Genomic DNA, 20,728 nt, shown 5'->3' on the forward strand with positions numbered 1-20,728 from the left:
AAAATTAGCTCTTTGCCCCATTACAGCCTCCACTCTTGTACCATTGCTCTTTCTTGCTCCCCCTGGACATTTCCAGGCCATTCTCCCTCTCTCCTCACTAAAAGATCTCATATTCGAATCTCTTGTCATCAGAGACTATCACTTACTACACATTCTGATTGCAGTCATCCACGGACCCCTGGGCCATGTGTTCTCATTCCTGGAGAATTTTAGTTCCAGGTTCATCACTGTCACATTCCAACCGTATTTCTATTATTGTCCTTGGAGATTTTAATAAGTGATTTCCATTATCCTGGTCTGTCATTTCCTTAAAATCCTCTCCAATCTTTAGCCTTTTAATCTCTCATTACCCCCTTGTTCTCACCACATTCCTCACTGAGCTTAATGTCCATGTCCATAATCACAGTCACTTCCCATGCACATCACCAGCTTCGTTGCACCTCTCTTACTCTGCTGTGTTCCCCACCCCTGGTTGCATCCAGCTTTTCTTCTGTCTGTCCCTAAACCCCGTTGCTGCATATGGGTGGTCAGGAACACAGAACATACAATGTTGCCCACTGGCCTCACTAAATTCATGAGCCAGAGCCTCCAGAGGATCCTCTGTGCTGCCAGCCATCATCCTTCATTTCCCTCATCCCTTCACTCTCTCCTCGATAGTTATTTTGTGTCTTATCTACTATTTTCCAATTTCCAGCATCTCTTCCTCATCTTCACTCTCGGATTAATAAACTCAGTTCCTCCTGAACTTAGAACAACAGAAGCAACCAGAGAAGAACTTCCACAGCTCCTGCTATCACACTTACCTTCCTCGCTGCCTCTGTGCTGACCCCGTATTCTTGTAACTGTGGAGGAGCTGTAAGGCTCACTGGTCTCCCTTTATCCCATCCCCTCTCACCTCCCCAGAACATCACTTTTGCCATCCCTTTCCTCATCATTTTGCAACTCCTCTTCATCAATATATTTCTCTCTATGGAATCATTCCCACCAGCATACCACACATTTCTTCAGTCTTGATCCCACATATGTCTTTTCTATTCCCTTTCTGGTAAAATTAACTGAACCCAGTTCCTTACTTCCTCTTCTCACTTGAACCCTCTTTCAGTAGGATGAATGAGTGAGGACATTGCATCTTTAAGCAGGAGTTAATCCTTCTCTCTTCAGAAACCTGTTCTTGTCTAGATCACTCCTGGCCTCACTTGCTCAGTTCAGCAGTCAGCTCTCATCCTCAGCTTATTCACCTATTTACAGCAACTGCAACTGTTGACCACTCTCTCCTTCTTGATGCACTTTCTTTATTGGACATCTAAGCTACCTCTGTCTCATCGTTTTCCAGCTGTCCATTGTCTGCTCCTTCTTGTTCTCCATCACTGGTCTCTCTTCATCTTCCTGGCCTTTAAATGTTGGAATGTCTCAGTGCTCAGTCCTTGAATTTCTTGTGTATTGCCACTCACTTCTTCAGGGATCATGTTCATTGTCTGCTTTCATTACCACTCTTCCTCTAGACACTACCTTTAAAATGCACCCAGAATCCAGCCACTTCTTACCACTTTCCTCTGCCTACCCACCTGGTCCAAGTCATCAGTGTCATTCACTTGAAACACACGTGGTGGCCTGCTAACTGATCTTTACGATTCCACCTGTTAGAGAGAGAGGCTGTTGAGGATGGATGGTCAGTGAAGGCCTCTTTAAGATTTTGCCTGAAATATGAGAAGGAGCCAGCCATGCAAAGATGTGAACAAAGAACATTCTAGATAGAGGAAAGAGCAGTGTGAAGACTCTGAAGTGGGAGAGAGCATAGGACATCAGTATCCAGGGGTTGCTCAATACTTGATAAAAGGGTCAATAGCAGATTAACAGTAACTGTCATAGGATTAAGAGATTTGACCCCGGAGTTGCCTGTTTTTTTTTTTTTAATATGAATACTCATTTTCTAAACATACTATTCAAGCCTGCACAAATCTCTTCACACAGGGTTCTCAAATAGTAGGTGAGACTACTGTTTGGCTAGTAGTGTTTTAAAACTCAGAGATTTTATTTAGCAATCTAGATTTCTGGTTCTTTTTGAAACCGTAGGAATAGGGTCTATCTTCTGTAACGTAGCAGTTGGCTGAAGTTAGGTGGTGGCTGCTCCCTTTAGATGGACGTGTATTCCTCAGTCACCACACTCCCTATTAGGGATGCCTGGAAGTATCACCCATTTGTATTACCTGCCTGGGCCCTGTTGGCTTCTGCTTTTGCCCTCTTATGAGACCCCTGGACTACTCCTATATCTCATCAGACACAATATTCCACCCTCTAGAAATGACCACAACTTGGTCTTAAGTGAAATGGCAGAGGCATCACTGAGCCTCATTGGGTTATGATCCTATTTGAGATGCCCACAGTGCCCAGGAGAGCTGTCAGAGGTGTCATACCTCCACTGGCCCAGATGGCACCTCCTCTCACCCGTCTTACTTGGAGTCATTCTGGATAGGAGGTACCAAAAGGGAAGTGGCTTTTCTGAAACATCTCTAGTGTAGTGGTATGCAAACAAGGCAATTTCAGTGTTCTTGCAGTATCCTCAGGGAATCTTTCTTAATGTCTCTTCTTTTTAGCTTGAGAGAAGATTAAGGAAAGTGACAGATACTCCTTTGCCCCAAGGCTAGGGTAAGCCCCAGCCAGAAACCTCCCTGATGTCTTAAATCCTTTCTGTTGCAGCTGCTTCCACTGTGGCTGTGGATATGTCTCTACTCACCAAAGACACAGCCAGGACCCTGAGGTCTGGGTCTCCTCATTGCTCACTGCTTGGCCCAGAATGTTGTCTCATGGTTTCATCTTGGCTATCCATCTCCTGTGATGATAAAGTCTCTAGGCTGCCAGGCAAAGTCTTCAGTTTCTCCTGTATATAGTTGGAGAGAGAACCTCTTCCTGATTTAAGGCTCTGTCCTTACACAATGTTGCTGAAGCAAGGGGCTTCTGTCTCTCAGACTCTCCGATCGATCTGCCTATAGACCCTAACCTCTGGGCATATTAGACACATTCAGAATCTAGAACTTCCAGGAGGGGTGGTTTTGCTCTTCTGCTGTGCTGTGGCTTGCCCTGAGCTGAGGGGCCAGGGCGAGTGAGAATGTTGCATCCTTAGGCAGAGTGACAAATGCCTCACCCCAACCCTGCTGTCCTTGAAGAGCATTGGTGTATCTTTCCTCATGGGCTATGTCATAATTTGGGGCATTGGTGACTCACTCAACTATAATCCTAGGTTCTTTCATCAGATATTGGGAAAGTTTACTTACACTTCAATAATTGTGGTCAGAGAGGAAATCTCTTAACCTCAGTTTCTTCATCTGTTAAATGAAGCCATTAGTACCTCCCTCACAAGGTTGGAATGACAAATTGAAATTATTAGACATGTGACCTATCATACTATCTTACATATGGCAGGAAATCAACAAATGCTAATTCTTTTGTCCCTTCATTTCTCCTCTACACATTTGTATCCAAATATCTTATGTGACATTTAGGAAACAGTTCCAACTACCAAGAGAATGGACAAAACCCACTTCTGAAGATTCATTCACTTGAGTTTACTGGACCCATAAAAGACTAGAAAAGTCGAACATGGTGATTCTAGATTGGTTTCCACTAGATGACGTGTTCAAGCCAAACCTTTTTGACCCAAAATAAAGTGTTTACTCATCCAGAAGTTTCCAAGCATCCGGATGCCACATAAACAAAGCACCTGACTGACTTACCCAATGCATCTTATTTCATAGGGTGTGCAAATGGACACCCTGATGTTCCTCCATGATTTAATACCAAAGTGAGAGTTCTTTGTGGGATTCCCATATACGTTAAAACATTTATCACATTTACCACTTTGAGGGACTGTGAATCCCACGCGCTAATCCAAAAGAATATTACCCTCCAAGGGGGGTATATTTGGTTGAGTAATAAATAAATGGAATGGAAATGACAGGAATTACTTTTTAGAGATGTTATTATAGATGGAATGGAGATGGTTTAGTTGGAAGATGCTGATTTTTATCCCTGGGAAGCATATGCATACAGTCAAATAAATATTTGAGTCGCTGCAGGAAAAAGAAGCTCATAATCCTCTCAGGATAATGAATGCATTTAATTTCTACATATTCAAGCAAGAAAAAGGCTAGAAGTGTCTTCTTTGTCTTTGGTTAATTGCTAAATAAAGAAGCTCACCCACGCAGGGCCTCTGCTTTCATGTCACCATGGTAAGCCAGTGCGGTCTGATAGTACATCTTATCCTGCTGCCTCTGGTGTGGAGAGGAAATACTCTGTCGGTGTGAAAAGCATCTCTAAAGCTGGAAAGAGGTTTCTGATATCTGCCAGCTCTCTGGAAGGATATTTGGCATTGTGTCTCAAGAGCCACAAACTTATTGATCTCCTTCGATCTCATGATTCAATTTCTTGGAATCTATTCTGAACAAATAACTAGAAATACCAACAAAGACATATGCAAAAAATATTCTTTGCTGAGTTGTTTATTAAGTGAAAAGCTAGACTATGAAGCTTTCAATAGAAAAAGGTTTCTATCATGTAAATACAGTATGTAGTTATACACATACGAATACAAATACAAAAATAAAGGCTGCTAACAGCTGTCTTTGAGTGGTGGTATGATGAATAGATTTTTGCTTTACCTTTTATACGTTTTGGGAGATAGTCTTCAGATTTTCCTACAGTGAATAGGAATTACTTTTATATTATTTTATGTGTTGAACAAATATTAATGGAGTACCTACTACGTGTACACCTCTGTGCTAGAGAAACAGTGGCGAACTCTGCTCAAGCAAAATCAACATGGTCCCTTCCTCCAGGAGTTTACAGTCACAGGAGTTTGGCAAATATCAAACAAATAAATATACAATATCAACTAGAGACATGTGATACAAAGGAAAAGCAATGGTACACTGCCAAAAGACTATGAGGGGCAACTGAAATTTGGAACAGGAACCAACAAACTATGGCCTACAAACCTGTGACCTATTTTTTTTTTTTTTTTCTTTTTTTACATTCGTAAAGGGCTGTAAACTTAGGAATAATAATATGATGTGACAGAGACCATAGAAGATTGGCAAAGTACATTTTACAAGTAAAATATCTATGCTCTATCCCTTTATAGAAAAAGTTAGTGGAGCCTTAGTTTGGAACATCAGGGATGGCTTTCTAAGGAGATAAAATTTAACGTGGGAACTGAAGAAATCTGAGTTAGCAAAAAAAAGAAAGAAAAAAAAAATTTCCCCCCCTTCAAAGTCTTGTTAGAGGAAACTTCAAAAATATTTTTCAAAAAAGCTTTTTATTGGAACCTGGCTCCTTCTCCAGGTAAGGCAAGTGGGAGGTACATTTAAAGGGCATACTACTAAAAATAAGTTTCCTCTGCTATTCTGTATCCTCTTTCCTCATATTCCTTTCGTATATGATTGACTTGTTTTTAAAATATCACCATCTTATTTTTATTTTTCTAATCCTGTGGCTTTCCAGGGTCCTAATTTTAAGTTGTACTGCTAATAATATCAATAGCAGCTTTTATTAATTGTGCATTTACTTTGGTGCCAGGCATTTTGCTAGATACTTTAAATCCGCTCCCCTATATCATCCTAACAACTGCGAAGATGAGCACTGAATTTTACAAAGATGTGATAATGGTCAAAGAGGCTGAATGGGCAGCCCACAGTCATGCTGTGGTAATCATGGAGCCAGGACCACGGCCCAGATGTCTCAGTCTCAGAATTGGGATCTTTCTTGCCTGGTGCCTGTCACTGCAGGCTCCTCCCTCTTCCAAGGAGGGGTATTCTATTTCCTTTGTTGTGTTACCACCAACTAAAAGTCTCTTCCACTCCGCCACATCCCTCCTCCTTTCAATCTCCTCCTCCTCCTCCTCCTCCTCCTCCTCCTCCTCTACTCTGCAAGTAGCAATCCTGGTTTTCAATTTCCTCAAAAATCTCAGTATATTAGGGTCATTTCCCTAATATGCCACTGAGCTTGTTGACTGAAATTGAAGGATGATTGAATTTCTAGCTTTCTAACTAGTTCCTTATCTGCTTCACACTAAAGTAATTTTTGATAACTCCACTGCACTCTAATTTTCCAAATGTATTTTTTAAATTTCTTTTGCTAAAGGCAGATTTTAAATGAATCTAATAACATAACCATTCCAGAGACATTGTTAATTTGGTATTTCCCTTCCCTGGTGATAGGCTCATTTTTCCTTCATTCTTCCTTTTCCTAGACTTCAAAGACAGCATTTGAAAAGCTCTTCTTATTCTCTCTGGTACCTCCATGGCCTTGGACAGTGAGGTTTAGTAGTGAAAGCACCAGGCCTGGAACCAGGAGACCAGAAATGCAGTGCCAGCAGGTCTTCGGCCAGCATTGAGGTTCTGGGCAAGTTATTGACCCTTTCTGGGGCTCAGCCTCCTCGTCTGGTGAAATTAAGGGGTTGAATTCAACATCTGACTTCTAAAGTTTTTCAATTTGTCTAGGTGTCTAGATCAGTCATGGGATAGTCAGGAGACAGAAATCATACCAGTTATTTGAAAAGAGAGATTTTAATGTAAAAATTATTAACAGGGTGGGTTGAAATGCTTTTGAAAAGTATCACTGAGGTAGTACATGCAGGGAGAAGCTGCCTCCCCTAGGGCTTGGAGAATAAAGGAAAGAGATTGGAATGATTATAACTTAGAATCTTGAAAAGGGGTTCCATGAAGCTGCAACTCAGCTCTCTGAAGACAGGCCCTGGCTGGCAGTTGCTGGTGTTGGAGAGGAGAATGAAGTGCAGTGTGGCTTGTGCTAATTGGGTGCAGCTGCTGTCTGGAAAGGAATTGCGGCAGTCAGGGTGAAACTACAGGAACAGAAAGGACAGGTCGTTTCTTCCTTCCCCAGCCTTGAAGCCTCCCTCTAGCGCCCTCTGTTGGCAGAGCCTAGCAGAGAGTGGCTGGGATTTGTGGACCAAGTAAGGTCCAGAAGGGTGGCTTTCGAGCTGAGAGACAATAACTTCATAGCTGCACAGTGTTCATTGCTAAGATTGCAAACTGGTAGGCTAGAGGCCACTTTTTTGTTAATGAGATCTTTATTATTGTTATTTGATTTTTTTTAAATTGATTTATCATAGTTGTACCTATTTTGGAGCACCTGTGATATTTTGATCCATGTGTACAATGTCATAAAGATGCCTTGTATGGCCTTAAGTAGTCTAATCAAACATTTGTGTCTGAGTTTATGTTTTTAATCTGAATATCTTCTTCCTGGGAAATCCACAGTACTTCATCTTTCATTATTTACATTTTAAAAAAATTAATGTAAAATTAATGAATGGGAAGGCAACTTGGAGATCATCTCTAGTTCAGTAATCAGTTTATAAATGAGGTGATTAATACCCTCAGAAAGTGAGAGGTTTTGCTCCCAAATTGTACAACTAGTGAATGAGATCTTTGGGTTCTAAGGCCTGGATTCTCATCACTGTTTACTGTTTACAGGAGGACAGATGTGCTCTAGCCTCTTGCTACTCAAAATGTGGTCCCCAGACCAGCAGCACTGGCCTCAGCTGGCAGCTTGTTAGAGATGCAGAATCTCAGGGCCCGTTCTCGGGCCTGCTGTATCAGAATATGATTTTGACAAGATCCCCAGGTGATTTATGTGCACAGTAAAGTTTGAGAAGTGCTGAAGATAGCTTTATTGAAGTAAAAGAAAAAACAGACTTTTATTGGATGCTAGTGCTTTTCTCTAGGGTGGAATCAGGGTATGGGCTATAGAGACTAGCTCTCAGCAAATCTCTGGACCACTCCTCTAAGTCTCTTTTCGCTCTCCCTGCTTTCAATTTATGGGCCCATACACATACATGCAAACACCCATGTGCACACACACAATCACACATGCATGCATCCATACATCTACATTTTCACACACACACACACACACGTTTATGATCTGGCTTCTGTCCTACCCTCTAGCCTGAACCCTCATCAGGTTCCCCTACATGAACTATGCTGTACTCATGCTAGGCCACTTACAAGAAGTTGCCCAAACATATCAGACTTTCTTTTTGCCTCAGTCACCAAATGGAAATCAGACTAAATTCTGTTTGTCTTTCAAGAACAGCTCAACGTCTTTCTCTTGGAAGCCTTCCCACATTGAGTGAATTATATCCAAGGTTTGCTCTTCTTCTGGGTTTTAATAATACCTGACGGATATCTTTATTGGGCACCTTTTTTCTCACTCAGAGATAATCTTACATTTTATTGTTTATCTCCTTGAAAGGATGGAACCATTCCTCACTTGGCAAGCAATACTGGAGGTGAGCAGATGAAGAAAGAATGGACTAACGTAGAGCGAAGGAATCTAACCAACGCTATCTATAAAGAGCAGCAAAGTGTAATAGTTAAAGCAACGAGCTGGTTTTTTGAAAAGATAAGCAAAACTGACAAACTTTTAGCTAGACTAAGGAAAAAGAAGGCTCAAATAAAATCAGAAATGAAAGAGAAGACATTACAACTGATACCACAGAAATATGAAGGATCACAGATACTATTATGAAAAGTTACACACAACAAGTTGTGTAATCTGGAAGAAATGCATACATACCTAGAAACATGCAATCCACTAAGACTCAGTTGTGAAGAAATAGAAAATCTTAACAAACCAGTAATGACTAAAGAGATTGAATTAGTAACCAAAAACCTCTCAACAAAGAAAAGCCTAGGACCTGCTGGCTTAACTGTTGAATTCTACCAAACATTTAAAGAATAATTAATGCCAACCTTTCTCAAACTCTTCCAGAACATTGAAGGAGAAGGAATATTACAAACTCATTTTACAAGTCCAGCATTACTCTGATACCAAAGCCAGAGAAGAACACTACAAGGAAAGAAAATTACAGGTCAATATTCCTGATGGACACAGATGCAATAATCTTCTACAAAATACTAGCAAATTAAATTCAGCAGCACATTAAAAGGATCATACACCACGATCAAGTGAGATTTGTGCCTGGCATGAACAGATGTTTAAACATGTGCAAATCAATAAAAGTGATATACCATATTAACATAATAATGGATAAAAATCATATGATCATCTTAATAGATGCAGAAAAAGCATTTGACAAAACTTCAGCATCTTTTCATGATAAAAATTCTCAACAAATTAGGTATAGAAGGCCATGTATGACAAGCTCACAACTGACAATCATAATCAATAATGAAAAGCTGAAAGCTTTCCCCCTAATATCAGCAAGAAGACAAGAATGCTCACTCTTGCCACTTCTATTCAACACAGAGCAATTAGGCAAGAAAAAGAAATAAAAGGCATCCAAATCAGAAATGAAGAAGTAAAATGGTTTCTGCAGATGGCATCTTATACACAGAAAACCCTAAAGATGCCACCAAAAAATTGTTAGAACTAATAAACAAATTCAGTAAAGTTGCAAAATAAGAAACCAACATAAAAAATAGTAGTGTTTCTATATACTAACAATGAAGTATCTGAAAACGAAATCTAAGAAACAATCTCATTTACGATAACATTAAAAAGTACTTAGGAATGAATTTAACCAAAGAAATGAAAGGTCTTTATACTGAAAACTGTAAGACATTGACGACGAAATAGAAGAAGACACAAATAGATGGAAAGATATCCCATGTTTATGAATAGAAAGAATTAATATTGTTAAAGTATCTATATTGCCCAAAGTAATCTACGGATTCAATGCAGTCCCTATCAAACTTCCAATGGCATTTTTCATAGAAATAGAAAAAAAAAATCCTAAAATTCATATAGAACCACAAAAGATTTGGATAGGGAAAGCAGTCTTGAGCTAAAGGAGCAAAGTTGATGGCATCACACTACTTGCTTTCAAATATACTACAAAATTATAGTGATTTTAAAAAAATGGTACTGGCATAAACACAGACATATAGACCAATGGAACAGCATAGAGAGCTTAGAAATAAATTCACACATTTATGGTCAATTGATTTACAACAAAAGTGACAAGAACACACAATAGGGGAAAAACAGTCTCTTCAATAAGTTGCATTGGGAAAACTGGATTTTACATGCAGAAGAGTGAAACTGGACCCTTATCTCACACCATATACAAATATGCTACATTTCCTTAAGCCTAGACATTGGTTGTAGCTTGAAGAAAGGTCCTTCTTGGGTGGTAATAACATAGCTGGCGTTGCTTTCAATTGCTGTTTTTCACTTCTACCATGTTCTTCCTTCCTAACATTTCCCATATCCACTTTGCCACACTTTACCCTGGAAATTCTCTCCTTAAACATAATCTACCAGTTGAGGGCTTTTGCAACACAAACATTTTCCTTGCTTAAAAAATTACAGCATTTCCCTTGTCTGCAGATGATGCACCTAAATGGGTGGTCTTACAGCTATCTCAGTTTTGGTTGATATGCGTTAGTCTGTGTACATGTGTATAAACCTGGTAAGGCCATTTTTAAGATAACATTTGTAAAAAGTTGTATTTGTATAGTACTTCCAATTTGCCACAAATATCACATTCCACCATTTTGTGTCTATGACACAGAAATTCTAGGATAAGTAAAAATGAACACTGTATTTTATAAACATTATATAGAATCTAATCTTTTGTCTTTTCTCTCTATTCTCGCCCCTCCTTCCCCTCATTGCAGGGATGATAGTCTACTTGGGAATGATGGCGGGGGCCTTCATCCTGGGAGGCCTGGCTGATAAGCTGGGAAGGAAGCGAGTCCTCAGCATGTCTCTGGCCGTCAATGCCTCCTTCGCCTCCCTCTCTTCCTTCGTGCAGGGATATGGAGCCTTCCTTTTCTGCCGACTCATCTCAGGCATCGGGTATGTTCTTAGGGAGCTGGAGCTGGACCCTCCCAGACCAATGGCCCATCCATTCTGGTACTCTAGCTCTGAGAGATAACTCCAGAAACCCTTGGACTGATTGAGTTTGTGTTTGACTTTCAGGATACCATATTAAAGTTGAACCTTAGAAAGAGTTAGGGTTAGGATTAGCCTCTGAAGTCAGCATGCAGTGTCAGAATAATCCAAGACTGCTTCCCACATGTAGAGAGGAACTACCTGGCTGGTCCCTCAAATTAACTGGGTCATTTCACCACAGAGTCTAAGGTGGGGTATAGGCAACTTGGTTTCTGCTGTGACCATTTTTAGTGTATGACTTGATTCTTTCTCTCTGGACTTTTCCCTCTGCAGTATTGGGGGTGCTCTGCCAATTGTTTTTGCCTATTTTTCTGAATTCTTGTCTCGGGAGAAGCGAGGAGAACACCTCAGTTGGCTGGGCATCTTCTGGATGACTGGGGGCCTCTACGCATCTGCCATGGCCTGGAGCATCATTCCACACTATGGTGAGCCATGGCTCAAAACAGCCTAGGGGCCCCTGTTTCTATGGCTCCTGCACCCAAACAATAGTTCCTATCCTCAGCCTTATTTCATGTACTCACGCACAGTTCCCATATGTGACCTTGATCTTTCTTAACAACTTCTAACATTGCAGACACATTGTTAATTTCAATTCACATGTCTTTTTTGAAAAATATATCCTGTCCTCCCTCTCTTCCTCCTTCCTTCCTTTCCTTCATTCTTCCCTGTCTCCTTCCCTCTCTCCTTTTCTTGTTTCCTTACTTTTATTTGAAATAATTTCAACTTTCATCTCCTCCCCCTGAGCAAGTTAGGCTTTGGTAACCTCATTTTATAGATAACAGGTAAGTGACAAAAGCCAAGAGAAGTTGGTGACTCGCTCAAGCCCATGTCCCTGGCATGTGGTGGAGTAGGGGCTGGAGTCCTGATGTCCCCTCAGGTGCGGTAGGCTTGTACTCTTTCTACCCTAGTGCCTGCTGTCACTCTTGTTTGACTGTGGAAGTGCAGCAGCCCTTATAGACAAGGTCATGGTTTCAGCCGGGACAATTTTATTTTCCTGGATAATTGTAAGCACTGTATTCTCTGGACAGACACATGGAAACATCAACTTTTACTACTGGTTTCATCAAGAGCAAAGTAGGGAGAAGGCAGCAATTTTGACTTTGATTCTGCTTTTGGAGTATACTGAGTAATACTCTCATCATCATTCAAAATCATTTTTGGTAAATCACTGATTATGAGTATAGGTTTAGCAGTGATTTAGAATCCTCAGACCCCGAGGGGGTAGCAGACACTTGCCCCTGAAGCTGACCGACACTTTACCACCTATTTATTGCCTTGTTTTAAATATGACCCTCTCTGCTGTGCTTTCTGAGCTAATGGAGGCTCACCGAGGCTCCATGTATACCTTTTTAAGAACAAGCTTTGGTTTAGACAGTACCTACTATATTAGTTAAGCTGTTACTGGGTACATTACCCTGACAAACTGATAAACCCTGAAATCTCAGTGTTTTAACACAGTGAAAGCTTCTCCCTTATGCGAGGTCCGGCTGGCATTTCTGATCTGCAGGTGGCTCCACTCCATCAATAATTCTGGAGTTTAGACTCCTTCCATTGTGTCATTCTGTCATCTTCAACACACAGTTTACAAGGTCTCTGGTTTGGGGAAAGAGATTGGGCAGTTGTAGACTGGCTAAAGGCCAGGAAGTAGAGCACACTCACCATCTCTGCTCATATTCCAGTGGCCCCTGATCTGTAACATGCCCACACCCTCCTGCAAGGGACACTGGGTAACAATCTAGCTGTGTGCCCACAAAGTAGAGGAAGTGGTTTTGGGAAGACCATGTTGTCTTTGCCATATCTAGCACTAGAAAATTCACTGGATTTTATATCAGAAACAGGATAGATATGAACAGGAATAGTGAAATAAAGAGTTGAAATATATCAGAAACAGGATAAATATGAACAGGAATAGTGAAATAAAGAATAGTGAAATAAAGGAATAGTAAAATAAACCACTATACACCAGGGGATTCAGGTCCAGTCAATTCTGTCACTCTAGTTCTCCATAATTTTAGATACAAAATTGTATTGCTGCTACTATCAGGTTCTGCAGTTTATCCCTCACTCAAATGCACACTTTAATTGCCCATGTACTATGCTGTTGATTATATGGTTTTGAGGCATTGCTTTTTTTTCCCTTTTTTTCCTCACAATTCTTGATATAATATCATTTTCCCTGTTAGTTGATCCAAATGTTTGAATACTAAGGGATTATTGTCACTTTTTTTTTTTTCTGAGACAGAGTGTCGCTCTGTCACCCAGCCTGGAGTGCAGTGGCATGATCTCAGTTCACTGCAACCTCTGCCTCCCAGGTTCAAGCAATATTCGTGTCTCAGTCACCCAAGTAGCTGGGATTACAGGTGTGAGCCACCACACCCAGCTAATTTTTGTATTTTTAGTTGAGTCGGGGTTTTACCATGTTGGCCAGGCTGGTCTCCAACGCCCGACCTCAAGTGATCCACCCGCCTCAGCCTCCCAACGTGCTGGGATTACAGGTGTGAGCCATAGTGCCCGGCCTATTTTCACATTTAAATGAAGTGATTGAAAACGCTTTTATGGAGGGAAGCAACTTACATCTGAATAAAAGCTGAATCCAAATAGTGGTGCTGTGTGATATGGGACAAGTCAATCCATCTTTTCAGCCTGGGTTCCCTCACCTGTAAAATGGAGGGGAGAAAGGACACAAAAAGAATCAGCTGTAGATATACCTGCCAGCCCGAACCTTTGGCAATTCTTGGGGTACACAGAGGAATTAATGTTGAGAAAAATTCCAGGATAATTCTAGTACTCAGGCTAACTTCCCTCCTGGAAGCATTAGCAATACCAGGCTTTCTATTTGCAGACTACTTGTTTCATGGGGAAAGCCCACCCTCACACTCGACCAATGAGAAAGGGTCTTTGATTTCCCTCTGATTGGATCAGCCTTGGTCATGTGTCCACCACAGCCAACCACTATACACCAGGGGGTGCAGGTCCAGAAGGGTTTAGATCCACTTCTGTCCCCATCCCTGGAGCTAGGGATAGGGTCAGTCCCACCGAAACCACAGGTGTGCAACGCAGTGGTGAAGAAAAGGTAGGAGGATGTTGTGAGGGAAGCTAGCAACCCACAATAGTCACTACAAACTGCATCTTTTTTTCACTTCACAAACACACACACTTACGCAAAGGCACACACTACTGTGTCAGTGTCTGATTTCTAGGAAAGCAATAAAAGAATTCAGGTTTGGGACATGTTGACCAACATAGATGGGATATCCATGGCAGAGGGGCCCCGTGGTAACTGTCTAACCACTGCAGGCTGACAGCATTGCTTGTGGTTAAATACTTTACCCCAAATGAGATTATTGTTCTAAGTGAAGTAACTCAGGAATGGAAAACCAAACGTTGTAAGTTCTCACTCATACGTAGGAGCTAAGCTATGAGGATGCAAAGGCGTAAGAATGACACAATGGACTTTGGGGACTTGGGGAAAGGGTGGGAAGGGGGTGAGGTATAAAAGACTACAAATTGTGTGCAGTGTATACTGCTTGGGTGATGGGTGCACCAAAATCTCACAAATCACCACTAAAGAACTTACTCATGTAACCAAACACTACCTCTTCCCCAATAACCTGTGGAAATAAAAAATTAAAAAAATTATTTTACCCCAAATGGACAGGACATTTCCCTATGTGTATGCCTGTATGGTATCTGTGACTTTTATACTCCATTTTAAAATAGAAGCCTCCTGGATGATAGGCTTAATTGAAACAGCCGTTCACTTGTGGGAAATCCATCCTAGAAATATGGTAGGCTAGAATCACAGTGTAACAAGAGCCATTATTTACCTTAAGCCTCGGATGTTTTGTCCACAGTGAACCAGACATTTGATGGTATTTTCCAATGTGCCTAATGCATTAATCCTCTAACAAATGCAAGTGTAACTTTAGAGAAGAGACTGATATTTGTGTGTACAGCTTGTGTAGTCTGTTTAATTGATTTTGCAAAACTGAAGTAAGGGAAAGTCTTGGCACCAGGAATTTGAGTGACTGGCTCATTGAGAAAGAAAATTACAAAGCTCAGAATGTTTTCCTGTGAACTCATGGGTAAAGCTCAGAAAAAAATGGATATATTATGAAAGATTAATTCCCATTGTAGTCAGCATTACCAGCTGTTTGTGAAATCCTGACAGAGAAAAGTAGGGCAAGCTAGAAGATCAGCAAACAGAACAATCTCTTCCTCCAAATTAATATTGTTCCAAATATTTGGAAGCAGTTTGCCATTTAATTTTATTTAATTTAAGGCCCTGAAGATGTGCCTAATGAATGTGATAAATGCGGATTACTGAAATCACCATAAAAGTCAGAGAGGCGTGAAGGAATAATGGATTTTGTATAATTTGTGCATATTATAATAAAGAAAAAGATCTTTTTGAAGCAGAATACTTTATAAACATAACTGCTTCTGCCCCTCTTTCTTGGTTATCCATCTGAGTTTGACTGCTGTGTGGTTTTGATCACCTTTACTTCTAATGATGCCAGAATAGTTTTTGCACATGAGCTGAGAATGTGTAAATATTGCTATGGTTTTATCTCCCTCTTTCTAGTGTTACTCCCAGGAGAAAGAAAAGGTTTTTAAATTAAAATTAAAGTGAACGAACAAGCCTCAGTGAGATGATAAGAGACCAAGCTGTGCAAAAAGAGATTCGATTCTGATTGAGTGTATTGGATGAGGTGTGTGTTCAGTTGCTGTGGCCAAAGGTGTCCAAGGGACCACAGTCCCACATTTCCAAACCTGGATTCCCTCTACCTAGTCTTTTAATTGTACAAATAGAGTAGAAAATGTCTGCAGGAACAGCAGATAATTGGTTAAGAGTCTGCTGCGTGTAGAACAAGTTGAACCACAACAGAGTAATAAAAATTCAAGGCAAGCTGTTTGCCACTGGAGTTGGCCATATGTTATATTTCTAAGTAAATGAAATAGAAGTTTTATATCAAAATAACTATTGCCCTCTAAACTTTATAAATCGATATATTTATTTACATAGTCTTGTCTTTCACAAATACCATTTGAATTGTCTTCAGAAATACTTCATGGCATGAGAAAACCAGTCTATTTTATAGTCTCGGCTCTATTTTTTTTTAAATTCTTCTGCTGATCTTTGCTGATATTTATCTATTTTATTCAACATCCTTGGCACTAAATGTCATGGAGCTATTTCTAAAAAAAATCAAATGTACTCTCAAAGCAGGTGAAGTATGATGGGTTGCTAGGAGCGTTCACACATGACAAATGTGAAAACCCACGAATGCGATTCCATAGGATCAGACCAGAACTCTGATCTCTGTGACTGCAAAAGTCTAGGCTCTTTCCACTTTATTACTTACAAGAGGGAAGTTTGCTACCCATGAGGATATTCAAAACAATGCTTCAATGTAATTTCTGAAGATGAGTTTTAGCAATGCTTTCAATAATGATGATTGAATAGGAGCTAGTTATCTTCCCATTTCAATGATGATAGGATGCCTTTGAATGTAGAAGTTCAGTCTCTCATTTAAAAAAATTGTGTAGTCATATAACAACTTACAGTGTTTTTCAAAATGGGGTCCTGAACCCTTTGCACTGGAATCACCTGGAGCTGGCATTGCCCTTTGACGTTGGAAAGAGGGATCTCCAATAGAAGCCCTGGGCCGTATGAGGCACTGCTCTGGCCTTCCTCTGGCTGCACCCCTTCCCGCGAGGCAAGGGATCTCTGAGGCCATGACCCCCATCCCCATCTCCATCCAGATTATGCTGTGGGTGCTCAGGACCCAGGAATTCCCGTAGACTCAAGAAATCAAGACAGGAGTGCCCATTCTCATCACAGTGGTGTGTCCACGCATGTCTGCATGAGATCCCTCACTTGGAAGGAGGGGTTGGGGGATTGAAAAGGGGATGTGGCACATGTGGGTATAAATTCTGGGCCTAGACTTCTAGCTTGTTGCTTGTCGAGGCAGGCAGATAGAATAGATTTCATTTAACAATTTGCCATCTTAAAAATACAATGATTCTATAGAGATATGGCCTATTGCTTCTGTTTGTACTCTTATCCAAGGCTCTGTAAATGTCAGGCCAGGCCTGGACCTGGGGATTTGTCAGAATGCAGATTTTGACAAATTTGCAATGTGAGAAATATCATTTTGCAGATTTGTCAAGATGCAGCTCCTATCCCAGACTTACCACTCAGAAGCTTTGGAGGCACAGCTGAGGAGTCTGCATTTTAACCACCTCCCTGGGTGATTATCTTGTGCCCTGAAGTTTGTGAGCCAGGGCTTCAGAGTCACTCTTCTGTAGAGGAAAAGATCATGTCCCAGAAATCCTTTGACTGACTGCTCCTTTGCAGGCTGGGGCTTCAGCATGGGGACCAATTACCACTTCCATAGCTGGAGAGTGTTTGTCATCGTCTGTGCTCTGCCCTGCACTGTGTCCATGGTGGCCCTGAAGTTCATGCCAGAGAGCCCACGGTTTCTGCTAGAGGTGAGTCAGTGCTTTTCCACCAGGGGAAGAGCGACAAAACAGCCACCGGAATCCAGCCTTGCTTCCTTCTCTCAGTCCCTAGTCCCACATCCTCTGCTGCTTACGCGTTGCAAACTCCCCCAGGTTGGCTGACCTCACTCATCATTAAATCTGGCACCCTGCCTGCTGTGATGGTGGCAGGTCATGGATTCACAGACTGTAAATGCTGGAAGGTTCAAGAGCTTGTGGAGCCCAGAGCAGGAGCTCCTTCCCAAGACTGTGCAGGGGTGGAAGGCAGCTCCTGAGCTGCCTCACGGCACCCACTGTCCCCCGAGGTCCTGATTAGGAAGTTTTTTAGCATGGGCTACATTGGGCGACCTCATCTCTACAAAAATAAAAAAAAATAGCCGAGCGATTTGGTGCATGCCTGCCTGTGGTCCCAGCTACTTGGAGGCTGAGGTGGGAGGACTGCTTGGGCCCCAGAGATCAAGCCTGCAGAGAGCCATGGTTGTGTCACTGCACTCTACTCTGGGTAACAAAGAGAGACCCTGTCTCAGTAAGTAAATAAAGGAAGGAAGGAAGGAAGGAAGGAAGGAAGGAAGGAAGGAAGGAAGGAAACAAGCTCTTTAGAGCTGCTGTTTTTCTGTGTTTGGCAGTGAGAGCTATGGTACAGCTTCTTGCTGCTCCCAAGCCTTTCGGGTCTCTTAGCTACACAGGGTCCCCACAGCTGCATCTGTGTCCTGAGAGATGAGTCCCATGAGCCTTCCAACAGCGGGGGAGCCTCCTGCTTGCAGAAGTCAGATAGTACTGGAGCAGGCAGAGGAGCAACAGGACCTTGAGGCTCTTCCAGCCCCAATCTGCAGAGTCTACTTATCTGCCTCCTTCCTAAGCCTTCTGCAGAGTGATCCTCCATGTTGAATGTCCCTGTTCACCCCTTTGATCAGGAGGCAGATGCAACAGGGAGTTTTGCACCCTTGGTCGGATAGGAGTGTCCTAGGGCTGCTGTAGCAAAATGCCACAAACTGAGTGACTTTAAAAGACAGATTTGTCTCACAGTTTCAGAGGCTTGAAGTCCCAAATCAAAGCAGCAGCAAGGTCTCTCCCTCAGAAAACTGTAGGGGAGACTCCTTCCTTGCCTCTTCCAGATTCTGGTGGTTTGCGGCAATTTTGACCGTTCCCTGGCTTGCAGCTGCATCACTCCAGTCGTGGCCTTCATCATCACATGGCATCCTCCCTGCATGCCTCTGTGTCTCCATATGGATGTCTTCCTATAAGGGCAGCTGTTCTGTTGAATCAGGGCTCCACCTACTCCAGAATGTCCTCATCTTAATATAGCTAATTGCACTTGCCACAACCCTATTTCCAAATAAAGTCACTCTCTGTGGTACTGGGGATTAGGACTTCACCATATCTTTTTTGGGGGGACACAGTTCAACCTGTAACACATTGTTTCTTTGCCTTATCTCATCAGTGAGGAACCTAATAACTGCGATTAGTTACTTAGAGTGTATAATGATAATACTACCTAGCATTTACACCTTGAAAGCACGACCTTATTATCCTTGTAAGATTGGCTGGGGATGGAAGCTTGTCCTGGTCTTTCACAGGTCCTAGATGGTAATGAGTCCACATGCAATTGCCTCAGACCTGGTAGGAATGCGCGTATCAACATTCCCATTGAGTTCGTCGGATTTTCCACCCCTAATGAACAGAAGGCATAGTCAGCAATGAATTTTTCCTGTGTCTTTCCTTGGTTTCACCAGATGGGAAAACATGACGAAGCCTGGATGATTCTCAAGCAAGTCCATGACACCAACATGAGAGCTAAGGGGACCCCAGAGAAAGTGTTCACGGTGAGTGTGGGGTTGCCTGCCAATAAGAAGGGGGTTCTCCTCTTCACTGCTTTGGTTTGCTAAAAAGTAATTTAAGCACATAACAGAAAATTTGTCAAAAGGAGAATAAAGACTCTGATATTGCTGTTACTTTATAATCATTATTCTTCGCATTTTGATAGATATCCTTCGAGGTTTTTCCTTAGGTTGCTAGTTGTTTTTAAAAATGGTGCCAGGCGCGGTGGCTCATGCCTGTAATCCCAGCACTTTGGAAGGCTGTATTAGTCCATTTTCATGCTGCTGATAAAGACATACCTGAGACTGGGAGGAAAAAGAGGTTTAATTGGACTTACAGTTCCACGTGGCTGGGGAGGCCTCAGAATCATGGCAGGTGGCAAAAGGCACTTCTTACATGGTGGCAGCAAGAGAAAATGAGGAATTTGCAAAAGCAGAAACCTCTGATAAACCTATCAGATCTCATGAGACTTATTCACTACCATGAGAACAGTATGGGGGAGACTGCCCCCGTGATTAAAATTATCTCCCATCGTGTCCCTCCCACAACATGTGGGAATTATGGGAGTACAATTCAAGATGAGATTTGTGTGGGAACACAGAGCCAAACCACATCAGAGGCTAAGGCTGGCAGATCACTTGAAGTCAGGCATTCAAGACCAGCCTGGCCAACATGGCAAAACCCCGTCTCTACTAAAAATACAAAAAAATTAGCTGGGTGTGGTGGAATGTGCCTATAATCCCAGCTACTCAGGAGGCTGAGGCATGAGAATTGCTTAAACCCAGGATGTAGAGGTTGCAGTGAGCTGAGATAGTGCCTCTGCACTCCAGCCTAGACAACAGAGCAAGACTGTGTCTGAAAAAAAAATGGTAACAGAAATAAACAGATTTCTCTGGGGATCAGCATATGTATGTATATTTATGTGTACATATTATTTAACACTGTAGCACTCATTATCATTTTACATGTTGTCTCCTAGTATTCATAATCATCATTTTAATAAACAGTAGTGTTATGAACATTAACACAGTTTTCCTAACATGTCTCTAATGTTAGAAGCTTATTTATCCAGTTGTACTACCTTGTTCCTATAAATATTAGTGCAATGAACCTTCTTGTGCACATAGTTCCTTCCCCTTCATGTTCTAGGAGTGTTTTATTTCCAGGAGTAGACTCCTAGAAATGAAAGTGCTGGCTCAGAGAGCTTGGATATTTTTATAGCTCTTGAGATATATTGCCAAATCATAATACATTTCAACTGGGTTGTACCAATCTACAATGCCACAGACAATAGGGGACCCATTTCCTTACACCCTTACCATCATTGGCTATTGGTCTGAATTTTGTTTCTCGCCAGTTTTAAAAGCAAACAAAGCAAAACAAAAATAAACAAAACAGAATGGTAAATGGTAATTTCCATGATGATGGCCTGATAGTTACAGAGATGCCGTCTTCCTGCCTGCCATGCTCT

The 20,728-nt window shown here is 41.7% G+C and overlaps 1 protein-coding gene across 1 annotated transcript in view; it reads left to right on the forward strand.

The window, feature by feature from the left end:
• The window catches only part of SV2B (synaptic vesicle glycoprotein 2B), a 204,966-nt gene that overhangs the window by 142,790 nt on the left and 41,448 nt on the right, over positions 1–20,728 (forward strand). Inside the window, exons 3-6 of the mRNA XM_011978388.1 lie at positions 10,659–10,839; positions 11,209–11,360; positions 17,297–17,430; positions 19,173–19,262. Of these exons, the coding sequence (XP_011833778.1) occupies positions 10,659–10,839; positions 11,209–11,360; positions 17,297–17,430; positions 19,173–19,262 (557 nt within the window). The remainder of the gene's footprint in view (positions 1–10,658; positions 10,840–11,208; positions 11,361–17,296; positions 17,431–19,172; positions 19,263–20,728) is intronic.

Source organism: Mandrillus leucophaeus, unplaced genomic scaffold, assembly GCF_000951045.1.
Source record: "Mandrillus leucophaeus isolate KB7577 unplaced genomic scaffold, Mleu.le_1.0 Scaffold193, whole genome shotgun sequence".
NCBI lineage: Eukaryota > Metazoa > Chordata > Mammalia > Primates > Cercopithecidae > Mandrillus > Mandrillus leucophaeus.